Here is a 20,676-nt window from a genome sequence, read left to right as displayed (position 1 = left end):
TAGGGTTCCATTATTGGAACGCTAAGCTTTTGTGAGTTATTTATATCCTACTGCTCAGGGTCATCACCAAGCTCTGATTTTTCACACATACACATTGCAGCCTCTGGCATAAATGGGTTAATGAGTACCGAACTGGAAAATTCAGGATAATTTCCCATCTCAAGATCCTTAGTTTAGTCACATCTGCAAAATATCTTTTGCCCTATAAGGTAACTCACAGGCCCAGGGATTAGGAACTGAACATCTTTGGGGCCATTATTCAGCCTACCATAGAGGTTTTTGAAGATAATGTTATGACTCCATCTAGATAAATCTTGCTAATGATACATTACATTTTGAAACAAATATTGAATTTAAACATTTAGAGGTCAAAGATAACAATTATGAAGGCTTGGCTGTATGAGCTATAGATACCTCCTCCCATAAGAGTATTATTATTATTATTTTCTTCTTTTCTTTTTGAGACAGAGTCTTGCTCTGTTGCCCAGGCTGGAGTGCAGTGGTGTGATCTCGGTTCACTGCAGCCTCTGCCTCCTGATTCAAGCAATTCTTGAGCCTCAGCTTCCTGAGTAGCTGGGATCACAGGTGTGTGCCACCTCACTTGGCTAATTTTTGTATTTTTAGTAGAGAAGAGGTTTCTCTATGTTGGCCAGGCTGGTCCTGAACTCCTGGCCTCAAGTGATCCGCCTGCCTTGGCCTCCCACAGTGCTGGGATTACAGGTGTTAGCCACTGTGCCTGCATGTTTTATGGGCTTACTTCCTGGTTATACTGAGAATGGGTATTAATAGTAGGATGCTTCTAATTGGCTCCATCTGTGTCATGCTTGGGACTTGACTAGAAATTTTTACAACCTGGTAGGTTTTCCTGGTGAATGTTGATTGGTACTGCTTTAGGTATGAAGGTAGAAATATTCATAGGATATATCTTTATTTTTTAAATTTAATGATATCAGTGTGAGAATGGGAGAGGCTTTTCTTATGTGGTAATTATTTATTTCCCTCCTTTATTCTTCCCCTTTTCGGGGATGAAAAGTGGTCACAGATTTGAGTTTGCCATGCTGTAATGACTCTCTCTCTCTCCTAGGTTGAGGAGATTAGAAACAGTATTGATAAAATAACTCAATATGTTGAAGAAGTAAAGAAAAACCACAGCATCATTCTTTCTGCACCAAACCCAGAAGGAAGTAAGTTGTTGGTTTTCACAACAAAAAGTTTGTGTGTTTGTGTGTCTCTCTTGATGTCTGCAGCACAGGCCTCAACTCTGGCTTCACGTTAGATTCAGGGGAGTTTGTACGAAATGCTGATACCCTAGAGAGTCTGAGGCGTTTGGCCCGGGGCGAGCCAGGGCATCTGTATGTTTTTTTTTTTTTTTAAAGCTGCCCGTATGATTCTAGTGGTCAGCCAGGGTGAGGACCACGATGCATCACATCCTAAAGAACACACGAAAGTGGCTCTGCAGAACTTAGAGGCCAAGATTAGACCACAGTTCAGCAAGTCAGCATTTTCTGTTCAGAGGGCAGTGAGTCAGGGATTGATCTGGAAAACAGTACTTGTAAGAGCAGAGTGAAATAGGAAGACGCACTGAGGTGACTCTGAAAGTCTTAAGGAGGAGCTTTTGTATGGACTGTGCTGCGCTCCGTGCCTGTGGAGGATGGCATGGAAGAAATGGTTTTCTTTCTTTACCTGTTTATCCAAGTTCTCCCTGCCTCACATTTGCTTCCTTTTGAATCTGAGGCACACAGGAGAGTGAAAGGAGCTCAGTGGAAGCAGCTGGAGAACCTGGATTTTTGTCTCAATTTGCTTCCCCATGGTATTTGCATCTCCTCATTGGGAGAAAAGACATGATTTTAAATTAACTCAGTGTTGGGGGCATGGGAGCTATAGGGAAGTGTTTCATTGCTCTGGAATGATAAATATTGAAAGCTTTACAGGGGACATGGATCTGAGCAAGCCAGAGATTACAAATTGGAGCCCACACATCATGGTGGGGGCAGTTACTATGTTAACAACGTTGAGTCTTTGAATCCATGAAAATGGCCCCTACCTCCATGACTTAGGCCGCCTTTAATGCCTGTCTGCGCCGTGCTGTGGGTTCCAAGGAGGGGTCTCGCACATCTTTTGTTGTATTTATTCCTAGGTAGTCAATGTTTTGCTGTTAATGCAAGTCGTATGTACTTTATTTTTTATTTATCTAATTTTTTTTTTTTTGAGACGGAGTCTCACTCTGTCACACAGGCTGGAGTGTAGTGGCACAGTCTCGGCTCACTGCAACCTCCGCCTCCCGGGTTCGAGCGATTCTCCTGCCTTGGCCTCCTGAGTAGCTGAGGCTACAGGTGCCCACCACCACGCCCAGCTAATTTTTGTATTTTTAGTAGAGATGGGATTTCACCATATTGGTTGGTCTTGAACTCTTGACTTTTGTGATTCACCTGCCTCGGCCTCCCAAAGTGCTGAGATTTCAGGCATGAGCCACTGTGCCCAGCCGTATCTACTTTAAATGTCATTTTCTCTGTTTGTTGTTGGTATATAGAAATACGATGATTTTTGCTTATTGGCCTTGTACCCCTTGTCTAATGAGTTATTAATTCTAATATTCTCTATAGCTTATGTTGGATTGTCTCTGTACCCAGTCATGTCATTGTGAATAATTAGTGACCGTTTTTTCCGTGCAGCTCTTGTGGTTGTTAGTTTGAACTGACTTATTTAGCTGACCTCCAGTACAGTATTGAATAGAAGTGGTGATGGGGGCACATGTACTCTTGGTCTTAGAGGAAAGTTGCCAGCAAATACATTTTTTGTTGGAATATTACTTAGTGTAGCCGTACGTTGAAAAAATAAGAAAGTAGTATTAAATTGAAAAAGAACGCATTTTAAAATTTTGTGTGTCTTGTAAAATAATGTTCTGAGCCTCTGTTTATGCCCTCTCAGTGCCTCAGAAGTGTGTTTCCCAAAATGTTTCTGGAGCCGCCGTCTCATGAGCTAGTCCACGCAGCCAGGGTGCTGCTTGCGGCCAGATCCTTCCGGGGACCTCTTCGTGCCGTCGCCCAGCCCCTCTTGGGAAGTTGCAGTACCCGTAGAATAATCAAGTCTCTGAGAAGTCTTCCTAGAAGGAAGCCTGTTTAGCTTTGTTTAGTGTTTCACACATTTATTTGCCCGTAGGACCTTTTATGTAACATCTGTTAACATCATGCTTAATGCTTAGGGAAATTATATTTGAATAAATATCAGCATTTTTTTTGAATAATTTACCTCCAAAACATTTTTGCTGCCAAGTCATAGCAGAGAGAACTATTTTTTGAGTAAACTTAGAACTGTTACTGTTTCATGATAGTCCCTTTTGGGCTCTAAAGAAAACCATTGCTTTTTTGTCTTTTGTTTTGTGAAAGTGTGAACCAAAATGTAGGCAGCAGCCTCCAGCCGCTTCCTTGGTCAGTCTTTAAAAAGCAAAATGCAGCGATTCCTCTATCCCAATGATGGGCCTGGGATAATGCAGAGAGGGACAGGCTCTTGGCCTTCCCGCCTTGTTCCTAAAGGAAGAGGGGAGGGTGGGAGGGAGGAAGGAGGACTACTGTGCTCCGCTTCCCCCGTGTCTCCCCATCCTCGGGCAGGCGCTCTGCTTAGGTCCCGGTGAGCAGGGCGATCCCCGGGCTGCTGCCCTCCCGGAGGTCCCCCATTAACCTCAGGACCCGGGGCAGGGCTGGGCACGGCGGCCGCCAGGTGGCGCCAGAGGCAGCCGGTCCCGGGCGGGTCCCCGGTCCTAGCACCGCCCGCGCCGCGCCACCTGCAGCCGCGGATCCCAGGGCAGAGGTGGACGAAGGACCTTTTACCTGCATTTTTCTTTTTTCACTTTCTACTTTTGTATTATTTCTTTTTTCTTTTGTATTAAAAGGGTGTCTTTGCAAAACGTAGAAATTTCAGGCCCTCCAAGACGCGGATCCAGCCCTGCAGGAGCATGAAGTGTGTGTGATTCTGGTTTGGGTTTTAGTGACGACGAGGCTGGGATTCTCTCTGCAGGACGGCGGGGATTTGATTCGCTCCTGCAGTCAGCCGTCAGCCTGGCTTGCACCCTGTGTTCGGGTGCGGTCGTCCTGCGGCTGCGTTCGCTCCCGTTTTCTCTGCTTCCTGTTCCCTCAGCGGTTCCCTGGGGCTCCGCTCCGAATGCGCTGGGACCGCGTCTGCACCGTCTCCATCTCCAGCGCAGCCTGCTCCCGTGCATTCTGTGCTTTTCTGCGGGAAATCAGACTCATGGAGACGCGGCTCCTTGTGCGGAGGCCCTGGAGGAAGGGCCTGGAGGAAGCCGCGCCTCTGTGGCTCTGGATTCAGATCCTGTTCCACCGGTTATCCCTGTGTGGCCTTGGACGCATCACTTAACCTCTCCTGGGGCAGTTCCCACACGTGTGAAATGAGCTAGTGGTGGCATCTGCCTTTCAGTGCCGTTGTGATTCTTCCTCCCCCGCCCCAGAGGAGTCTCCCTGTGTCGGCCAGGCGAGAGTGCAGCTGCGTGATCTCAGCCCACTGCCACTGCCACTGCAGGCTCAGCCTCCTGGGCTCAGACAGTCCTCCCACTGCAGCCTCCCGAGTAGCTGGGATTACAGGTTTATGCCACCACGCCCAGATAATTTATATATATATATATATATATATATATTTTTTATATTATATATATTTTTTTTTTTTTTGTAGAAAGAGCGTTTCTCACTATGTTACCCCTCTCCTGTCCCCTCCCCTAAAGGGCATGGGGGCAGCTTATGGGGCTTTCTCCCTTCAGAAATGAAGCCGCGCGTACTCCCCCTAAGGAGCTGTGTGGCCAGGCTCCGGCATCCCCTCCCACTGCAGCGCCTTCCTAGGGAGTCTCGGCTCCAGGACCCCTGCCCTGCTTCAGCCCAGCTGCCCCCACCACAGCCTGAGACCACCCCACCCGAGGCCTTCCTGCCCTTGCGGTTCCTTTCCCCTTCCTTCTTACCTCCTTCAGTGAAGATTCGCTATTATCTGAAATTATCCTCAGTTTAGTATTATTCTTGAAGGATGTTTTCACTGAGTAGAAGATTCTAGTTTAGAAGTTATTTTCTTTCACCACTCTGAAGATTTAAAACATATTTTTCCAGTGTCTTTTGGCTTTACTTTTTTTTTTTGGTCAGCTAATTAGAGCTTTTAAGATATTTGGTTTTTGGTCTTTGGTTTTAGCAGTTTTACTTTAATGTTTGGAGATGTGGTTTTCGTTTTCTTTTTCCCTCTTATAAGGCTTCTTTAATCTTTGGATTGACATTTTCTGGCTGTGTTTTGAAAAACTTTGGCCATTACTTCTTCAAATAGCATCCTTGCTCCATTTTCTGTCATCTCTCTTTGCGACTGGAATTGTATGTCTTTTAGAGCTTTTCAGTGTATCCCTTCTGTCTCTCCTCTTTTGTTCTCTATTTTTCATCATTTTTTCTCTATATATTTTATTTTGAAAATGTTTTCCCTGACTTATCTTTCGATTTCTCTTCAGTGATTGTCTTTCAGGTCAGGGAATCTTTCTTCATCTATGGAATTATTTTTGGATTGGTTTTAACTCCTAGAATTCCATTTGGTTCCTTTTAATACTGTCCTATTCTCTGACAAAATTTATGATCTTACATTTTATCTCTTTGAATTTAATTGTTTTAACGTCTGTGTCTTGTAACTTCATTAACTGGTGCCTCTGTGGATGGGTTAGTGTTGTCTGTTTTTGTTGGGTTTTTTTCATGTGTTTTTTTTTCTTTGTTTGCCTGGTTATTTTTGATTGAGTTTTGAGCTTTGTATTGGAATTATTTGTAGTAATAATTTGAGTCCTAAATGGTATTTTCTTTTTAAAGAGATGATTTATTTTTATTTCTGGCAGATGGCTGGAAGCACCAGCAATTCTGGATCTAATTTTAGGGATTTAGATGATTTAGACTGAGGCTTCAGCCCCTGCGAGGGCCAGCTTCCCACCTGACTGTTCCTCCTAGGGCATTGCCTCTCCAAGTCAGCAGTTTTCTCAGCTTCTCTGCAGCTCAGCTGCCTTTTATGGAGTTGGCACATGCCCCCAGGTAAAAGTGGCTGCAAAGGTGGGGCCCACCTCTTTGGGTTTTCTTCTTCTGAGTCTTCTTTCCTGCCTTGTTAGGTTTCTTTTTTATTATTATTATTTTATTTTATGTTATTTATTTTCGCACCTTGTTAGGTTTCTAATGGCTTTACAGAGATTTGAAAAGAGCGTTGTGTCTACCCTTTCTAATTGTTCTCAGCAGCGGGATTGAGCCGAACCACCTAGGCCGCTGGAAGAGGAGGTTCCTGATATCCCCGTCTGGTCTCAGTGATTTGAAATACCACCTTTATCAAATGTGACCTCATGGCCTGCGTCTGCAGCTTGCAGGATCGGACAGGCAGTGCCTCTTTTATTTTGCTGATGAGTTGCTCAAGCCTCGTGTGCCTGTAGTGGCACCTAGTTCACTCTTTCCTTCTTGAGTGCCCCCCACCCCTGCTGTGTAAGGGCCAAGGGCTTTCTTTGCCCAGGGGAGTGAGTCCTGCTGTGGCCTGCCAGCTTGAGAGGGAGACTCTCATCCACTGGCAGGCTCACCTCTCAGATCTCGTGGTTTCTGTGGCTGCGCAGTGGCTCAAGACCGTCTCCCGAGTCTAGTTGTCCTCAGCTGTGCTCAGGCGCTGGCTGGGCCGGACCCCTGCACAAATGCCCTTGCTGTGTGTACGTTTTAGCTTCGACTCCTACACTCAGCCCTCATTCCCCAGGCACAGTGGCCAGGCCTTGGGGGTGTTTGCATCAGCCTCACGCACCACAGGAGCCAGCACCCCTGCCACAAACTATGGACCTGTCACCCTCTTTATTCATAGCAAGTCTCTCTAATTCCTGTTAAATGCCCCATTTTATAAGGCATTCTGTGTTCCCTTTACTATTCTAAAATGAAGTTCATAGATGATATAGCCTACCTACTTCCATAATTTAAAAAAAAAACATATAATATCCAAACTAATATGAAGGAGACATAAAATGGAAGTAACTTACATATTGAAGTACAGATTGTATTGTGCAGGCTCAGGCACAACACCAGAAAACAAAATTGAGGTGCTTGCCCCTCTACAAACAAGTCCTGTGACTGTGACAGCCAAGGCTGCAAGCTGATGAGGCGTTGTGATTCAGCTGCCGTTAGCAGGCTTCCCTGTGCTTTTCCTAAGGCAGTTGGTGTCACTGAAATAGAATGAAGTACAGCTTTCTCGCCATGCAGAGTGGTGACATGGCAGTTGCATTCCTGAAAATCCACTGGATATTGAAACGATGCAGATGAAAATAGGGCTTATTTGTAAGCTGGAGTCAGGTTCTGGGCTCAGGAAAACAGGTCTTTTCTCCTGCCTGAGTGAGCAGTGTGCATTTGGCAGTTATGCAGGTCAGTGGGTGATGTGCTGATGTAATGAGGTTCGAGGGTGGCACATGTCACACGTGCACGAACACCCCGTCGTCACCCTCAGGAACTACAGGAGGACGGAGGCCAGTTCTTTGCTGTGCGATGCTGGCTGGTGCCATTCCTGGCTCCTGTCTTCTGGATGCCAGCGGCTCTCCCTTTTTTATGATGACTGGAAGTACCCCACAAATTTCAGAATACCTCTTGGGGTGGTAGAAAGATTCCCCCGAGAATCTCCCTTTAGAAACATGTTCACAGAGGAGAACCACGAAATGACCCCTTTGTGTCTAGTTTCTCTTTTTTTCTAGTTTCATCCATTATCAGAATAATTTTTCTTCATTTTTTCTTTTTCTTTGCTTTTTTAAATAGAGATGGCGTCTTGCTAATTGCCCAGGTTGGCCTTAAACTCCTAGGCTTAAGTGATCCTCCCGCCTCAGCCTCTGAAGTAGCTGGAACTACAGGTGCACACCACTGTGCCCTGCTTAAAAATAATCTTTTTAGGCTGGACGCAATGGCTCACGCCTGTAATTCCAGCACTTTGGGAGGCCGAGGTGGGCAGATCATGAGGTCAGGAGCTCGAGACCAGCCTGGCCAATATGGCGAAACCCCATCTCTACTAAAAATACAAAAATTAGCTGGGTGTGGTGGTGGAGGCCTGTAATCCCAGCTACTTGGGAGGCTGAGGCAGGAGAATTGCTTGAACCCAGGAGGCAGAAGTTGCAATGAGCCGAGATTGTGTCACTGCACTCCAGCCTGGGTGACGAGAGCAAGACTCTCAAAAAAAAAAAAAAAAAAATCTTTCTAATGCATCTTTGCTGATATCTTTCTTTGTTCAGAAACCTTCAGTGCTGACTGGTGCCCTCAGTAAAAGCCCCAAACTCAGGCAGGCCTGCACACTCCTGCCCAGGCAGCCTGTAGTTGGCCTCCTCCCACACTAGTCACTACAGCCCACCGTCCTGCTGCTCTGTGCCATAGACCCTTCTTCTGCCTGGAATGGAAGCCACCAGTCTCTCCACTCCCAGGTCAGATGTCCCCTCCTGTGGGACAGCTGCAGTAGACACTTCTCCTCCTCGCTGCCCATGGCATTTTGTGAAACCTGTCTCATCCGTTGTTAGTTTCTGTGTGGCATTGGCACTTCCTGGGTTTGTCTTATCTTTTTTTCACTAAGTTGTTAGATCCCTGGTGATCGTCTTAGCCTCCTTAGTGACATGAGCCTTCGCACACATAAAGTACTCAGTAGGTATTACTGGTGCGTGACCTGTCACCTCTGGAGATCACTCAGCCTCTGATCTGGCTCTGAAACCCTGGAGGAGCCAGGCTGCGTCTGATGACTGTAGCTGAGCATGGAAAGAAGACTTAGCACACGCTTGTGTGCAGTGGGTACTCGGGGCACCCTGCATGTGCTCAGCTGAGGGGGTGCCAGGAAGAGAATGGGCATCTCTGAAAGCTTTCATTCTTGGCCAAGTTGTCTATAGCAGAAACATTTGCCTTTTCCCCGGCTGATGTGTGTGAGATTGAGTGAGAGAGGCAAGTGCAGGACTCTCTAAAACGACCAACAGGGCTGCCGCCCTGTTTCAGCAACTTCTGCCCAAAGGAGAGAGAAGCCCCCTTCAGGTCACTTCAGCCACTGGACTGGCAAATGTGAGTGTGCGGCATGGAGCAGACATCCTGCCACCCTCCCTGGGCTCTGGGGCAGCCAGGCAGGAAAGCAGAGGCTGCTGTGATGCCCTGGGTGGCCTTAGGTCTCAGCACCGCCCTAGAGTGTCGGCTCCTGCTCTGCTGGCCTCCCTCCGTGTTAGGAGGCCGGCCCCTGCCTCCATTGCCCCCTGCTTGCAGCCCTGAGTGTCTGAGAAGCCAGGCCAGGGCGACCGGCCCAGCAGCGCTGAAGTGGTGGCTGTGATTATTCGGGCGTCTTGGGGAGACAGCTGATAGCACGAGAGAAAAGCACACACACGGGAGACTTTGTTGAGAACATCATTACGTCTCCGTTTTCCTTTCCCAGGTCTAGGTGTTAGCAGTGGATTTAGGCAGCAGTTTCATTCATGGGTATAGACCAGCAAGTCTCAAACTTGTGTCACCTGGAGGGTTTGCTAACTCAGATTGCTGGGCCACTGCCCCCACCTCAGTTTCTGAGTAGGTCCAGGGAGGGCCCCAGGGATTTGTGTTTCTACTAAGCTCCTACTTGATATTTATGAAAGCTGCTGTTTAGGGACCCACCTTGAGAACCACTGGTATAAGCGGTAGTTTTTCTTACAGAAAAAAAGTGAATATTTACTAAGCATACTGTTTCACTTAAATTTATTGGATATCATTTATGTTGGATATTATAGCTCAGATGCTGTATTTTATTTTTTATTTTAAATTTTTATAGAAATAAAAGAAGAGCTTGAAGATCTGAACAAAGAAATCAAGAAAACTGCGAATAAAATTCGAGCCAAGTTAAAGGGTAAGTTTGAAGTTTTATGTTTAATTATTGATGTTGGGAGTATGGGTATTTGTTATTTTATTCTTTATTGGTTTTTGTTCTTTTACATTTTTAAAAATTAAAATAGTGACTGCTTTAAAGTAAATTATTTGTATGTAATTCAGGGTACTAATTCATATTCAAAAAGGTTATGTGTTTGCTTATAAACTGTTATACTGTTAAATTTTTTATGACATTTCAGGCTAAGTTGCAGATGTTTGGGAAGGTGAATTGCCAAGCTCTTCTTGAATGGACCCTTTAATTGCTCATTTCTTTCAAACTTTCAGTAGAATTTATTTGATGATGTTTGGCATTCCACTTTAGCAGCAGTAGTATTTTGGGAGGCTTATAGCTTTTACATGGGACTTAACCAGGGGTTGCTTTTTCTCGATTTGGTAGAAGAACACATTGTATTTGATTTTTGCAGAATGGCATCAAGATCAAAAACAATCTCTGTGCAGATGATAAAATACTTTTATTATGGCAGGTTTCAGATGTGTGCAGAAGCAGAGAGAGGCGACCACAAGCCGACTCCCCACCTCCACAGTTCTCCATGAGCTCCCACCCCGACCCGCTCCCAGTCTATTCTGAAGCCCATCCCAGGCATCTGAGATTTCATCAGTGTGTATTTCAAAAACAGAAGCTTCTCCAAAAGCACAACCACAATTATATCTAAACCCAAATTCATTATAATTACTTAATAGTACAAAATATCCAGGCAGAGTTTCTATTTCCCCAGTGGTCTTACGATTTTGTTTTTTTTTTTTTGACAGTTTGCTTGAATTGAGTCCCAAATAAGGACCAAACCCTGGCTTTTAAAAATGAGATTTTCCCTTCATGATTTTTCTCTCTGGCACTTTTTCCTTTGGTTGGTGAAACCAGGTCATTTGTCCTACAGAATCTGCCATGCTGCAGATTTTGCTGATCTTACCTCTGCAGCACATTTAATAGGCTCTGCTGTCCTCTGAATTTGCAGTAGGTTGGTAGCTAAATTCTCCAAGCTTTATCTGATTCAGGTGTTTTTTGTGGGTTTTTAAAATGTAAACATGCAGCATCTGATTACAGATTTTATGTCCTCATGGTTACGTTAAGATGTTAATGGCGGCCGGGCGCGGAGGCTCATGCCTGTAATCCCAGCACTTTGGGAGTCCAAGGCGGGTGGATCACGAGGTCAGGAGATCGAGACTCATCCTGGCTAACACGGCGAAACCCTGTCTCTACTAAAAATACAAAAAAAATTAGCCGGGCACGGTGGCGGGTACCTGTAGTCCCAGCTACTCGGGAGGCTGAGGCAGGACAATGGCGTGAACCCGGGAGGCAGAGCTTGCAGTGAGCCGAGATCACGCCACTGCACGCCAGCCTGGGCAAAAGAGCAAGACTATGTCTCAAAAAAAAAAAAAAAAAAAAAAAGATGTTAATGGTGACATTAACATTTTTTCTTGGCTCTAAGTAAGTTCAGTAAAATTTTAAATAAGATATAACATTCTTTTCTATTCTGTGATATTGTCAAAAATGGATGATTATTTCCAAGATCCATAATTCATTAGAAGTTGCAAGCAGTAATATCCTGATTTTATTTTATTTTATTTTTTATTTATTTACTTATTTTTTTTTTGAGACAGAGTCTCACTCTGTCACCCAGGCTGAAGTGCAGTGGCACGATCTCAGCTCACTGCAGCCTCCACCTCCCGGGCTCAAGCAACTCTCCTGCCTCAGCCTCCTGAGTAGCTGGGACTACAGGCGCCCACCACCACACCTGGCCAATTTTTGTATTTTTAGTAGACATGGGGTTTCGCCATGTTGGCCAGGCTGGTCTCGAACTCCTGACCTCAAATGACCCGCCCGTCTCAGCCTCCCAAAGTGCTGGGATTACAAGCATGAATATCCTGATTTTATTATTCCTTCTTTGTTTAGTTGCTGGAATAGTTATTTAAGAAGAAACCTTTCCCCTTCAACTCTTGAATTGGGTAGTTTCGAGAATTTAACTATGAGCCCACAGTAAATACAGAGGACAGCAGAGCCTACTGAACGTGTTGCAGGGTGAAATCAGCAAAATGTGCAGCGTGGCAGGTTCTGTAGGATGAATGACCTGGCTTCTCCAACCAAGGGAGCCAAAGCACATTCTGGGTCACAGATCATGGAGGACAGAGAGGATCTGCGTTGGACTCTCTCTCTCTCTGGTGTAATTTTCATAGGGCGGTTCCCTGGAGTCCTCCAGAGATGACCAGGGAGAGTCTCTGTTGCTGCCTCTCGTCTGTCATCCTGAACATATGGATTTAAACACATCTGATGTTTTCATTGCTGCGTTATCCTTAATGCTCAGATGGTCTCTTTGGCTAGTAGGGTGGACTCTTGAGTCCTTTTGGTAGCCCCCTCATTGTTTGTGACAGCCTTTCCACTTTTTGCTGTGACAAAAGTCCCTATGCTCATTTCACCCCTTTCCTGCCCTGGGCCTGGCATCAGCCATTTCCCCAGGGAGCCCTGCTCCTCTGTCTAAAGAATGTTCTAGACACCGAGATCGGCATGCTGGGGAATGTATTGCTATACATGACGATGACCTGACCATTCTTTCCTAGGCTTTTTCAGTGGACCGGGCTAAGATTTTTTTTAAAAGATAAAATGAATCATGATTTGTTACTGAGACTCCAAATTAAGATTAAAGGAAGGACTAAAAAAATTTTTTTGAAAGGATTTTCACTTAATACGGGCAATATTACATCTTTATCTCCTTTCAACTATGCCCCGAATTCTGGTTCTCACTGACACATAATTATTCACTTGCTATTCCTAGTACACACACAACAGATTCAAAATAATTATGCCAGCGTCTACTGTCAAGAGTATGATTACTTAAAGGTTTATTTTTTATTTTTTTTGTCATTCTTTTTGTCTATAGGTATATCCCACTGGGCTATATAATCAAACTACTTTTTGTTGTTGTTGTTTGACCTGAGGCCTTGCTGTGTTGGCCGGGCTGGAGTGACTGTTCACCAGTGTGATCATAGTGATCACTACAGCCTCAAACTCCTAGGCTGAAGTGATCCCCCCAGCACTTGTGACTACAGGCACACACCACTGTGTCCAGCTACAAGTTACTGGGTTTTAAAGTTACTTTGAATAGTTTTTCCTCTGTGTGTTTATTTATGTTTTTGAGATGGAGTTTCGCTCTTGTCTCCTAGGCTGGAGTGCAATGGCGCTATCTCAGCTCACTGCAACCTCCACCTCCCGAGTTCAAGCAATTCTCCTTCCTCAGCCTCCCGAGTAGCTGGGATTACAGGCACCCGCCACCAGGCCCAGCTAATTTTTGTATTTGTAGCAGAGACAGGGTTTCACCATGTTGGCCACATTGGTCTCGAACCCCTGGCCTCAATTGATCCGCCTGCCTTAGCCTCCCAAAGTGCTAGGATTACAGGCGTGAGCCACTGCACCTGGCTCTTCTGTGTGTTTATATCATTAACTTGACTTACTGTCAGGTTTGTTTTATTTTTCCTTTGAAGTTTAGGGATTTTTTTTTAAATTTAGTTTTGCATTAAGTTTTGTGAAGTATTTATGTCATTCTGAAGTCAAATATATAAAACATATTCAGAGTCTAGCTTCTTTCTTCGTCGTCCCCTTGTTTCTCCTTTCCCTTTAGTGGTACCTAGTTTTAAAATTTGTTGGTTATGTTTCCATTTTTTTGTATGAATAAATACGTAGTTGTATATATGTGTGTATATATATCTGTGTGTATCTGTGTATATATGTGTGCATATATGTGTGTGTATATATATATATCTGTGTGTATCTACATATACATGTTTCCTCTTGATGGGGTTGGGCGCAGTGGCTCACACCTGTAATGCCAGCACTTTGGGATGCCAAGGCAGGCAGATCACTTGAGCTCATGAGTTCGAGACCAGCCTGGGCAACATGGCAAAATCCCGTCTGTACAAAAAGTACAAAAAATACCTGGATGTGGTGGCACACGCCTGTAATCCCAGCTACTCGGGAGGCTGAGGTGGGAGGACTGCTTGAGCCTGGGAGGTGGAGGTTGCAGTGAGCTGAGATTGTGCCCCTGCACTGCAGCCCAGGTGATAGAGCCAGACCTTGTCTCAAAAAATAATTTCCTATTGGGGGATTGTCTTTTTAGTAGATTGTTTTAAAAGGTCACTTGTTCATTAGTTTTAATTTTATAAAGATACTTCAAAAATAAGAAATAAAAGGAATTTGAAGTCAGGCTTGGAACATTTTCATTTTTAAATTTGGAAGGTAATTATTTCCTATTTGTTCCTAGCTATTGAACAAAGTTTTGATCAGGATGAGAGTGGGAACCGGACTTCAGTGGATCTTCGGATACGAAGAACCCAGGTTTGCTATCAGCCTCGTTTAGATTGAAGTGATGTCGCAGAATAAGTGTTTTTACTTTCTTCTTGGAGACTCTGAATAATTTCATCTTTACTGTCATGCTTATCCTCATAGTGTTTCTGCACAAAAATAATATAGTATTGTAAAACAAAAGTATCTGAAACAGAGGTTTATTTTGCCAAAGTTGAGGACACACTTGGAAAAAAGAAATACAAATTAGAGTAGGATCTGTGGTTTGTGCCTTTCCCGAAGAGGGTTTTGAGGACTTTAATATTTAAAGGGGAAAAAGCGGGCAGGAGAGGAAGGAGGAAAGGGGGAAAAACAGAGAGACAAAGCGGGGGTAGGCAGCGAGGTGGCCACGCTGCTGTGAGGCTTTGCTCAGTGCTCACTGTGTTCACATTTCACATGTGGGAAGAGAGGAGTGGGGGTCGATGCTGCACTCCTCCCATGCCCAGATGCGCCTCTTACCTGGGCCAGTGTGAGCCTGAGTTGAGGGAGGAGCTACACATGCATTTCTCAGGGTGGGCCCAGGGTGACTTCTAGTCTTGTCTTTGTCCTGTACCTGTGAAGATAAGCAGCTAATGTACATTGTCAGGGTGAGATTCTGCAGAACTCTGTTTTAGAGTTAGTTTTTGGTGGGGGGGATATGGATTCTGAAAGATTCTGGGACCTACGAGGAATTTCCTTGTGAGCACTTTGTGGGGGAGGATGCTGGGGAGATGTGCGGCTTCTGTCACTGCAGCCATCTGTTTGGGAAGAGGAGGGAGGGCAGTATTTTGCATGACTCAGTTCCCAAGCTTAACTGTCCGTTTGGGGTAGTGAGAGTGAGGTCCTGCGATTTTATTTTCCTTTCACAGTATTTATAGAACATCTCTTTATTGTGAAGAAAAATCTATTCAGTCCATCAACAGAGTTCTATTCCGAAGAGTAGGAAGTTATCCAAATGATTTGTGTTTGTGGTAAGGCCGCCACGTTTTAGTGGTTTGTGGTACAGCCCAGAGGAAGACAGAGCCCTGAGGCCTCGAGGGCACGAGGTGATGAAGCACGTGGGCTCTGGGGTCCACCTGCCTGGGTCCCCTCATGGGCACGAGGCGATGAAGCACATGGGCTCTGGGGTCCGCCTGCCTGGGTCCCCTCATGGGCACGAGGCGATGAAGCACTGGGCTCTGGGGTCCGCCTGCCTGGGTCCCCTCATGGGCATGAGGGATGAAGCACACGGGCTCTGGGGTCCGCCTGCCTTGGTCCCAGTGCTGATCCGTGTTTATCAGAAAAGCCTGTGACCTTGGGCTAATGACCTCGAAGTCATGGTTTTCTTTAAGTAGGGATGTGACTGGCATAGTAGGGCTCTTGTGAAAATTAGGTCAGATCATGCACGCAAAGTTCTTAGCACAGATGCTGCCATGGGGACTTTGCCATTGTCATTTTCCATTTGCAGGAGCAGAATAACATGTAGTTTGAGTTTCCAAAATGCATGTCTTGCATGTCACTTTCAGTAGAAGGCATGGCCCTCAGATACGAATGTAGTTTTCCTGTGTTGTTAGCATTCGGTGCTGTCTCGGAAGTTTGTGGAAGCCATGGCGGAGTACAATGAGGCACAGACTCTGTTTCGGGAGCGGAGCAAGGGCCGCATCCAGCGCCAGCTGGAGATAAGTGAGTAATGGAGACTCTGTCTTTGTTAAAATCATGTTTTTCTCCCTTAAGGTCTCACTTCAAATGACTTTAACTTCAGAAAAGGAAATCCGTGTCTATTTTCACCAATACTGTAAAACCCAAAGAACACTGGTAGCTTCCTGTGCCGTGAGTCGGGCAAACCCGTTCTTCCTGTCTTCAGGAAGTCCTAAGGTGGGGTTTACCTTGCTCATTGCCGTTGCTTTAAGAGTTTCAGGGAGATTGGGAGAGCGCTCAGTCATTTCCTCTTTGAGTGTTTCTGTGTCCTCAGTCCCGTCCTGCCTTGGTTCCGGGGCATCTTCGTGGCTCCTCACATCTCTCCTTGTCTGTGAGCAGAGGCAGCGGCCCTATTGCCCCAGACTCTTTTCAGGGGTGTCTGTGGGGACAGTCGGCTGTGGCAGTGGAGATGGCGCCTTCTTTGGGGACGGACGGGTCTGTTTCAGGGATAAAGGTTGGTCAGGTTTGCAGACTCCCCATTGTGAAAGATTGGGGTTCCCAAGCTCGGGTCCTTCAGCTGTGACACAAACCCACTGTGAGGACGTCCCACGGCAGCTGCTCTGCCTCTCCCCATGAGACTGGGGGCTGTGGGCAGCTGCTCATGAGCCTCAGGTTGCCTGCTGTGCTGTGAGTAGGAAATCCCTTTGTCCCTGACCTGGGGCCTTGAACCTTCTGCCAGCCTCCACCGAGCCCTGGCAGGCCAGTGTGTCAGCTCGCATGTCAGGTGAAGCCTCAGGCCCATCCCGGCTCCTGATGCCGCACATCCCCCCCAGAGAATGTTGTCATACGCCCACCAGGCATCCCCCTCAGAGAATGTTGTCATACGCCCGCCAGGCCGCTTGACCTTGTCCCACAGCTCAGCGAGGCTCCTCATGCTTTAGGTACTCTTTTCCGGTGTGTTTGCTTTTGGCCACTTTCTTTTCCTTGTCTGATCTGCCTGTAACCTCCTCTGGTGTATGTTTCATCTGAGATGCTGTGGTTTCTGTTGCTAGTTCTGTTGGGTGTTTTACATGTCTCCTGTGTTGCTCCCCACTGTACACCTGGGACGCACTTGTAGTAACTTGTCACGTCTTTGTCTGCCAACTCCAGTGTCCTGTCTGCTCTGGTTGGTTGATTTCCTTCCTTTCTGTGGCTTGTGTTTTCCTGCTTCTTTGCGAGCCTGGTAAGTTTCGAGTGTGTGCCAGACATTGTGAACGTTAATTTGTTGGGTGCCGAGTATTTCTGTATTTTGAGTATTTTTGTAAATCTCCTTGGGCTTTGTTTTAGAATGTAGTTAAATCACATGAGCATGGTTTAGCCTTTGGGATCTTGCATTTAGAGGGAGCAGAGCAGCTTTATTTGAGGGCCTGTTGTTCCTCACTCCTGAGGCAAGACCCTTCTGAGCACCTGCTCTGATGGCCGTGAACCTCATGGCACCCTCATCTGCCTGGCAGCGTGTTCCCTCTGGCACGTTGGTCAGCACTCCAGTGAGCATGCGGGGTCTGTGCAGCTTGCTCTCTGCATCTCTCTCATCTCTCGTACTCCATCTTGCAAATCCAGTTGCCTTGGTCTCCCCTGAGCTCTGTGCCTTTGCCTTAGGACCTCCCCTGGGCTCCACCTGGGCCCTGTCTGCTCTGTGGCTGACACGAGTTCCGTCTGAGGGCAGCAGCAGGCTCACCTGGCTTGTTTCCGTCTGTTGGGAATCAGTGTGTGGCCTGATGCTCAGTGTCTTGGAAATCATTGTTGTGTAGATATTGGTGGGTTTGTTGTTGTTATTTCAGGTGGCAGGGAAAATACGGTCCCTGTTGCTCCATCCTGGCAGAAATGCTCAATCATGATGTCGACTAGACTGCTTTTCTATGAAAAAGTTTTTACAAACCACTTTGACTTCAGGGATCTGTTAGTACTTTTTAAAGTGAAAGTTATCATTGCAGGCAGCCAGTTGCACTGTGAGGGTTTACGCTCTGGGACGCTGTGGTGAGCGCTTTTCTAGCACAGAGTTCCCCAGCCTGGGGTTGAAGGGCCCGCACCATCTCTCCTGCAGGTCTATCCTGTCTTCACTCCCGATGTGAATCCGGTGGCGTGATCAGATCGCCTGTCTCTTCTCTTTCCCACATTATTCTATCTCAGCCCACAGAATTCATTTCCAGTTTCTTCTCTTGTGATCATACTCTATCGAATGCAGTACTGTTTGTGAAAGTGTCTTACAAGCAATGAAGTATCATATACATATTGGGAGTTTTTTTTTAGTAATTTCTTTAAGTCTGTTAAATTCTAAACCTTCCATGTGGCTATTCTGAAGTGAGCAGGTCTATGCAAACTCACCCCCAAAGGCTGAGTGAGCTGAGGGGCCAAAGAAAGAGGCTAACAAATCCGGTTTCTCAGAAGGAAACGTTGGCTAGGGACGTATGAACAGAAGCCCCTGAGAGACAGAGACGGTGGATCCCACGGCCGCCTGCCCTCAGAAAGTGTGCTTGACACAGCAGGCTTTCAGCGTAGAACTGTGCAGCCGGCCCTGTCTTCTGACTTGCTTGACAAGACTTGTGACCACTGGTCAGGTTGGATGAGCATCTTGAGAGGTTGCCTGTGCCGGAGGCATCGTCTTCAGACCTTGTTGCAGAACAGCTTGGCATGCACGAGTCAAACATCGGTCATCACGGCGGTTTTGCTTCAGGATGGCATCACTCTGGCCACACAGCAGCCTGTCTTCATGCAGTGGTCTTCTCCAAATCCTTGCACCTAAAACCATTTTTTCCCCTTTCTTTCTTCCTTCCGTCAGCTCTGTCATCAGGCGGGTTTCTTACCTTGTATCACAGGATATCTTTTCCTGTGGTGTATGCTTTATTTCTTCAAATGGCAAGTGACTTTCTTCTTGTACCAGGGCATGTTACATAGGTCCACAGTGCTTTCTCTGGAATGGTTGGGGCTGTATGTGTTTCAGAGTTCAGAATTTTTCAGATTTTAGGAAGATAGTACAATGTACTATTAATGTATTATGTAATCCCCAGGTGGGGTCTAGGACTGCACCCCGTAATCAGGCACATTCACATAGCTCTCCAGTGAAATGTGAGGATTCACAGTAAGGGGGATGAGTTAAGATTATAAATAGCCATGACTCAGTTTAGGTCAGATTTTGCCGCTCATTGGATTTTGACATCAAGCTTAAGGAAAACCCAGTTTTCATAATGTTTTGGATTTCAGCATTCTGGATAAGGAATTACGAATGTACACTACATTTCACATGCCGTAACTCCAGGCTGTTTCTCAGACTTAGCAGTTAGCCGGTGGGAAGAGCTTTGTGAACATGAGACATGAACTGTAACTTTTAGTTTTTTTTTTTTTTTTTGGAGAAAAAGTCTCACGCTGTCACCCAGGCTGGAGTGCAATGTTGTGATAACCACTTATTGTGGCCTTGAACTTCTGGACCCAAGGGATCCTCCCACCTCAGCCTCTCGAGTAGCTGGGACCACAGAAGCACACCACCATACCTGGCTAATTTTATTTTTTGTAGAGACGAGGTTTTCACTGTGTTGCCCAAGCTGAAATTTCTAGTTTTGATGATTATATTTTACATTATTTAAAACAATTTTCATGTTTTTAAAAAAGCAAAGCAAAACGCAGAGAATCTCCTTATTGAGCTATTTTGAATAGATTTTTAAGTTTTATTTTATTTGTTGTAGAGATGGGGTCTTGCTATGTTGCCCAGGCTAGTCTCAAACTCCTAGCCTCAAGCAATCCTTCCACCTTGGTCTCCCAAAGCACTGGGATTATACATGTATACCACTGTGTGTGCCCTTAAATAGATTTTTAAATGATTGAGAATTACCTCCCAAAAAACAGTGTAAGTAAACAAATTTTGCAATTTACTAACTTTAAAACTTTTTTTATTAAATGACATCTCAACAACTTTATTGAGAAGTAAATCTCTTAATGTGTGAATGATATTTGCAGCACACAATTCAGTGGTTTTTGGTGTATTTCCACACACAATTTAAAACACTTTTATCAACCCAAAAAGAAACTTAACACCCACCACCAGTCATTCCCCATTTCCTCTTCTCCTAGCCCAAGGCATCTGCGTTCTACTTTTTAGCCCTGTATATTTTCCCATTTTGGATGTTTCGTATAAATGGAATTATACAATATGTGTTCTGTGACTGACTTCTTTCCTGTAACACAGTTTTTCCAAGGTTTCACCATGTGGTGGGCAGGGTGTGGTGGCTCACATGTATACTAATCCCAGCATGTTGGTTGGGAAGCCGAGGTGGGAGGATCACTTGAGGCCAGGAGTTCAAGACCAGCTTGACAACATAGCAAGACTCCATCTCTGTAAAAAAAAATTTAAAAATAAACCAGGCATAGGTGTGTGCCTATAATCTCAGTCACTTGGGAGGCTGGGGCAGGAGGATTGCTTGAGCCTAGGAGGTCAAAGCAGCAGTGAGCTGAGATTGCACCACTACACTCCAGTCTGGGTGACAGAGTGAGACCCTATCTCTGTTAAAAAAAATAAAAAGGGCTGGGGATGGTGGCTCACACCTGCAATCCCAGCACTTTGGGAGGCTGAGGCGGGCAGATCACTTGAGGTCAGGAGTTCGAGACCAGCCTGGCCAAAATGGTGAAACCACGCCTGTACCAAAAAATACAAAAATTAGCTGGGCGTGGTGGTGCACGCGTGTAGTCCCCGCCACTCAGGGGTCTGAGGCATGAGAATTGCTTGAACCTGGGAGGAAGAGGTTGCAGTGAGCTGCGATGGTGCCCCTGCACTCCAGCCTGGGCGACAGAGTGAGACCCTGTCTCAAAAAACAAAGCAAC

General features: G+C 45.8%; 1 protein-coding gene and 1 pseudogene across 4 annotated transcripts in view; one reads left to right on the top strand and one right to left on the bottom strand.

The window, feature by feature from the left end:
* STX2 (syntaxin 2) overlaps positions 1–20,676 on the top strand; it is a 49,709-nt gene that overhangs the window by 16,477 nt on the left and 12,556 nt on the right. For all 4 annotated transcript variants that reach the window (XM_030821690.1, XM_003276122.2, XM_003276121.2 and 1 more), the window contains exons 3-6: positions 1,085–1,184; positions 9,784–9,858; positions 14,150–14,223; positions 15,762–15,870. In XM_030821690.1, the coding sequence (XP_030677550.1) occupies positions 1,085–1,184; positions 9,784–9,858; positions 14,150–14,223; positions 15,762–15,870 (358 nt within the window). The remainder of the gene's footprint in view (positions 1–1,084; positions 1,185–9,783; positions 9,859–14,149; positions 14,224–15,761; positions 15,871–20,676) is intronic.
* LOC115837170 lies at positions 7,397–7,494 on the bottom strand (annotated as a pseudogene).

This window comes from Nomascus leucogenys, chromosome 10, assembly GCF_006542625.1.
Source record: "Nomascus leucogenys isolate Asia chromosome 10, Asia_NLE_v1, whole genome shotgun sequence".
In the NCBI taxonomy this organism is placed as follows: Eukaryota; Metazoa; Chordata; class Mammalia; order Primates; family Hylobatidae; genus Nomascus; species Nomascus leucogenys.
Note: the sequence above shows the minus strand (reverse complement) of the source record. Positions and strands in the feature narration are given on the sequence as shown.